The sequence below is a fragment of the Chelonia mydas genome, chromosome 2, assembly GCF_015237465.2.
Source record: "Chelonia mydas isolate rCheMyd1 chromosome 2, rCheMyd1.pri.v2, whole genome shotgun sequence".
Taxonomy (NCBI): domain Eukaryota; kingdom Metazoa; phylum Chordata; order Testudines; family Cheloniidae; genus Chelonia; species Chelonia mydas.
This window is the reverse complement of record NC_057850.1, coordinates 207,684,763-207,690,762: the sequence shown is the minus strand read 5'-3', so window position 1 is coordinate 207,690,762 and position 6,000 is coordinate 207,684,763. Positions and strand designations below refer to the sequence as shown.

The window sequence follows — 6,000 nt, the reverse complement described above, 5'->3', positions numbered from 1 at the left end:
AGCACTGGAATGGGTTACCCTAGGAAAGTGGTGGAATTTCCATCCTTAGAGGTTTTTAAGGCCCAGCTTGACAAAGCCTTGGCTGGGATGATTTAGTTGGTGTTGGTCCTGCTTTGAGCAGGGGATTGGACTAGATGACCTCTTGAGGTCTCTTCCAACCCTAATATTCTATGACAAAATATCCCTTTAATGTTTGCCTCAGGTCTTGGAAAATGGTTTAATGTGCCCTTGTTGTACTTGGCTGAAACCATCATTAGCTGAGGGTTGCTTTTTCCTGCTAAAGGAAGGAGTTTCCCAAATGGATCAAGGTAGAAGATTTATCCAAGATCAAGTTTAAGTTTGAAAACATAGATTTATGTTGCCCAAAGCAAAACACGGTTTAGAAGCTAGAGCTGCTCAGCACTTTTAAAGGAACACTTTCAAGTTTCCCATTAAATCACTATAGGCAGACCAGAATTATTTAAAAAGGATCATTTATTAAACATTTTTTCTTTACAAAGTACAATCAATGTTTTGTTAGATTTGATTTTTGGTGTTCACCTGTATGTACACACAAGTCTGTAACGTTCTTGAATTTACACTTGGGACATAGTATCAGAGTTATCATCATAAGTTTGATTTCTACCAACATAAGCAGCCAACTCAACTTATCTGCTGGTTTTAAAATCAGAAGATGAAGAAACAATACTTCTGCTGAGTGCTTCCCAATATACTCAACAAGGATGTAGAAGTAACGTGTACATTTTTAGGGGTGGGGGTAGTGGAAATAAATTCCTAACACGAGTGGAACATGATGTTATTTCTGGCAGGTCACTGGACTATCCTTATGATCCTAAAAATCATTCTGGCAGTTATAAGATAAGAAGAATTGAGGAGCAAGGTAAGTTTAATAATACCCTATTAGCAGCAGTTGAGAGTAAATGCAACATAAGGTTTGTTTTGTCTGTGGTACAAGGACGTGCCCTATCAGACACTACAGTCTTGTTCTTTACTTGAACACAAGTGTCTACATGTATTGTCTGTTTTTGGGATAACAAAACAAAAATAAAGAGACAAGAAGCCGTTTATCATCATGAGTGATTATTGCCATCAGCTAATATTAATGCATTACTAAAATTAGTGAAGACAGGAAAATGCTGTAAGATAAATATTTACAGAGTTAAAATAAGTTTCTTATCCACTAGACAGTGATTTTGTGGCACTGTGGTTTTCTGAATATAACCTCTGTTGAAAGCAATGTAATTTTCAGTGCAAGCTAAAGCAAAAATACCTGCCCGCTGTCCATAAACATGACAAACAAATCTGGAATGTTCAAAGCAAGTTCATCTTCCGCTTCCCACTCTTGAGGCACCTCTAAGACATGGCACTTACTGTAAACCATCTAAAAAAATCAAGAAAAGCAGACACAATAAGCTTGAATTTTTAATAACCATTTTTTTAAAAAAAATCACTGCCAGAGTCACTTGCATAAGTAAACGATGCCCGGAGAAGGCGTGCCATCATAGCATTTCTTTCCTGAGAACGGAGCTGGGATCCTCTCTTTGTGTATCATAAGTGTGCGTGCTCAGAGCTGTGATCACTATCATGGCTGTCATCGTTCGCTAGTGAGTCCCCCGTGTGCTGGAGGCTGGCTGCACCAATTCCAGAAAGCTCTGAGGGAAGCAGTGTGCCCTTTTTCACATTCACCAGTTCCTTTTCCCGGGCTGCTGCCCCTTGCTGGCCCCCTTTTACCCGCTTCCATTTCATTCGTCTGTTCTGGAACCAAACTTTTACCTTAAAAATAAGAACAAAGACATGGTCACTGAGAGCTAATGATGTTATCTGTAATACTAATAAATAATAGCATCATGTGTTATTTGTGTAGCACCCAACAGGATGCTAGTTTCTTTACAGAACAAATACAAAAGCAACTTGCCTTCTCCAATGAGCTGAGAGTCTAATTTTAGACATGAAGTAAAACGTGAGGGTAAGGAACAATAGGGGAAGGAATTGGACAGCGAATTCTCAAACTGTGGGTTGTGACCCCATTTTAATTGGGTCGCTAGGGCTGGTTTAGACTTGCTGTGGCTCGGATTGAAGCCCGAGCCCCGTCGCTGGGAGCCGAAGCCTGAGGGATTCAGCCCTGGGTTGCAGGGCTCAGGATACAGGCCCCCTGGCTGGGGTTGAAGCCCTTGGGCTTCAGCTTTGACCCCTTCCCCACTCAGGGCAGTGGGGCTCTGGCTTTGGCTCTGGCTCCCCCACCCCAAGCAGTGAGAATCAGGCAGACTCAGGCTTCGGACCCCCCTCTGGGGTCATGTAGTAATTTTTGTTGTCAGAAGGGGGTTGCGGTGCAATGAAGTTTGAGAACCCCTGGAACAGTCTTAAGTTAATATGGTTACATGAAATACTTAGCACTACTACAGTGCCTTCCAGTGGAGGATCTCAAACCTCCCTACAGACATGTATACATTAACACTCTTGTGAGATAAATATCATCCCCATTTTACACATGAGGAAACTGAGGCCAGGGAAACGACATACACAAATTAATAGAGAGCTCAGAAAATAACCTCTCTCTTCTATGTTATTTACAGTTTTGTGCCCTAACACAGAACCACGCTTTTCCTTCCTATTTTTTTACGTCTTTTTCTAAGTATTTTTTCAGAATCTGCCAAGTACTTGGGAAAAGGGACAATGAAACAAGAAATTTTCATTCAAAAACAAGAATATGGAAGAATAAGAAACAACTGTACATTTTTTTTTTTTTTACCGGTCACTTCCAATTTCAATGCCCCCTCTCAAGCCTTTCCCCGATATATGCAAGGCCATGTTAGAAATTTTTTTAATAGTAAATATTGAAAATGACTTCCCTTTTTGGCTCACATACGTATTACTATAATCCCTGCTGTTGGCTTCCTTTTTGGTACAAGAGAATACTTGTCTCCTGCAAATCTGGTGTGCTACTAAGCACTGCAAACTGCAGGCAATCTACTTTTGCAATTGCCCACAGACTGAGAGAGACATGAGAACTCTTATCCATATATCAGATCAGATCCTCCGTTGATTCTAAATCAGCACATGCCATTGACATTGAAAATAAATTTATTTTATGAAAATGGAAGAAGAGAAAAAAAAATAGTTATTTTAAAACCCTTAGAGTTACTGCTGTAATGGAGTGTCCCAAACGTATCTTTGGGTCTCTTTTAACATGAAAGTTCTACAGAAAATTCTACAGCATGAGGTAACTTCTCACTTGGAAAGGAAGTGAGAGCTTGGAATGCTGATGTCTCCTCTGCAGTGATAAGTGGAATGGAATATATTTTAGAGCTTTGAAAGTAATGCCAAGGAGTTGTCACAGCAGGACACATTGTACAACATCAGTAATAGAGCCACAAATGGATGTTTTGAGGAATTTATGTTGTATGTCCAGGAAATCTTACAGGCTTTAGCCTTTAACATTATTTTGAATGATACATTAGAATTGTACAGCAACAGAATTGATGTTTAAAGTCACATTTTTTTCTATTTATTTACTGTACTCACGGTGTTGTGTTAAAACTAATCTGAGCTCTTAAAGCCAATCAGTTGGGAATACAGCAAAATGATTCTAGGTTGGTTAACAGCTCCAAATCCATGCACATCCTTTCCTTTAGACTACTTATCAAAGGCAAAAGAATCTGGCTAGTAAAGTCAAATGAGTGTAAAGGGAAGGTATTTATGAGTGGCTGCTATGATGTTGGGAATTATCATGGAAGTCTCTGATATATGGCCTAAGTATGAAAGCAGTGTCTTTATAAAAACACAATATTTGTACTGTACTTACAGCTCTTTATGGGAAGTTACAGATGTCATTTTTTTACAGTGCAGTTCCCCTTGTGAAAGACACTACAGCACTGGTGCCAAACACTGTAATAAACCTGTAGTGTTTGGAGCTATGGAGCTGATCCAAAGCTCACTTAAGTCAATGGGAATCTTCCTACTGAGATATAAAAAAGATGCTCTCAGGATATTTTTGCAGCTCTGAGAGATCAATAAATATCCTATAGTGTCAAAAGTGTATCACAGTATTCACCTTGTTTTGCAGAAACCACTCTTTGCATAATATCTTATCTATCCGCTTTGGGCAAAATCATTTACTATCCTGCACAGTTCAGGTTGTATGTGTGTAAAAAATTGTTGCAAGTAGACCATTGCATTGCCCTTTTCAAAATCCTAGTACTATTTGGGAGGCCCAAAGCTCTAGGGGCAAAATAATCAGTGAAGCTGATGGTTCGACTAGACCCCCCCAGCTACTCTTGCAAGCATGCAGAGATCAGGAGCAGTCATTAAGTGAGTGGAGGGGGAAAATGTGTGTGAGCAGATTGGTCCTTTTCAATCGTCAGGAGCGTGTGGAGCATATTGCCACTAACTTTCCACCACCCATGATGTTCCTCTGCCTGAAGTAGTTTTACTAGTATGCATGGAACCAGGATTTGGCCCTTCGCACCAATGAAGATATTGTAAACATAGCTAGTGATAAAGAGCAGGTAAAGGAATACTTAGAATGACTTGATCCATATCAGATCATATGCACTCACAAAATTAACAAACTTCTAGAGCCACCGACAATTCTTTTTAAATGAAGAGCGATTGAAAACTTGGAAAGAACCAGAAGACTGAAGAAAAGCAAGTGAAGAACTAAACCTATCTTCAGAAAATAAATGAGAGTGATCCTGGCAATTGTGACTCCACAAGTCTAACTTCCATTGCTAACATCCCAGGGCATAGATTAAGAGGAAAGAACACTTAGGATTGTCAATTTAGAAGAAAACATACAAGAGAGATTTTGTATAATAAAATCAGTCTGTGAAAATTAATTCAAATAGATTTGGATATTAATACAGTCATGTAAACTTAGAATGGGCAGAAGCAGTATAAAATAAACTAAGGTACTAATAAACAGCCATATATCAAGCTGGGAGCAGGTGTCTAATAGGGTATCACAAAGTGTTAGATCTTGTCTTCTTTAATATCCTCAATAATGTTTTGGCAGAGCAAGAAACCGCCACATAACAAGAATCAAAGATGAGTGGGAGGTGTTGGGAAAACCACTAACAACAGAAAAATGCAAACAGATTTAGAGGTTGGAGATACGTGCAGGCTATAAATAAATGAAACTGAACTTGGAAAAACTCCAGCTAATACATCTGGGGAAAAACACTTCACAACATAGAAACATGGGAAGAAGTAATGCTGAAAGAGACCTAGGAGTGATAGTAGACAGCAAATTAGAAATGAGTTGTCATAGGATGTAGCAGTTAAGAAAAAAAAAAGCATAGATAGTGACATGGTTGCCTACGTAGAGAAATTATAGCCCTGTTCTGTCAGGCTTTGGTGTTCCTGCACTTGGGATAATGCATTCATATTGGGGCACTTTGTTTCCAGAAGAACATAGAAATTTGAAGCTGTTTTACAGACATTCACCAATCAGTGATAAGGAGGGTGGAGAGACTGATTTATGAAAACAGATTAAAAAAGAGCCAAATAGATACTGCTTGGCTAAACAATGACTTGGAGTAGGCAGAGAGGGGAGCACATACATATAACATTCTACAAACATTTGAAGCCTATTCACACCAAGATATGAGATAAATTATTTAGGACAGTATGAGAAAGTATAACTAGGAATAAGATGATGAAATTAAAAAAGGCTGAATAGCTGTGACATCTAAGCTAAGTGGTGGAAAGCCCTGTCTTGTGGGGAACGAAAACTTGACTGGACAAACCTTTAGTAAATGTACTATAGGGAGCTATCCTGCATTGTCAGGAAACAGACTGGGTAACCCTAATGGTTCTTTATTTTCTCTAATTTCTATGACTGTGTTAGAATTTTATTATGAAAGTGAAGGGCAAACAATGGAAAGACAAATACCTTCAAACATAATAGGACCAAATTCGGAGGTTGTGTTTAAGTTGAGGTGTAAATTGGTAAGTGGCTGTAAGACTAAGGAAATAAATATGTCTGAGGGAATCTTCATTGGT

General features: G+C 38.9%; 1 protein-coding gene across 2 annotated transcripts in view; it reads right to left on the bottom strand.

The window, feature by feature from the left end:
• Nucleotides 1-1,222: 1,222 nt before the first annotated feature.
• MEOX2 (mesenchyme homeobox 2) overlaps nt 1,223-6,000 on the bottom strand; it is a 72,157-nt gene continuing 67,379 nt past the window's right edge. For both annotated transcript variants that reach the window (XM_007069496.4, XM_043541123.1), the window contains exon 4: nt 1,223-1,773. In XM_007069496.4, coding sequence (XP_007069558.2) covers nt 1,549-1,773 — 225 coding nt within the window. In that variant the 3' untranslated portion in view covers nt 1,223-1,548. The remainder of the gene's footprint in view (nt 1,774-6,000) is intronic.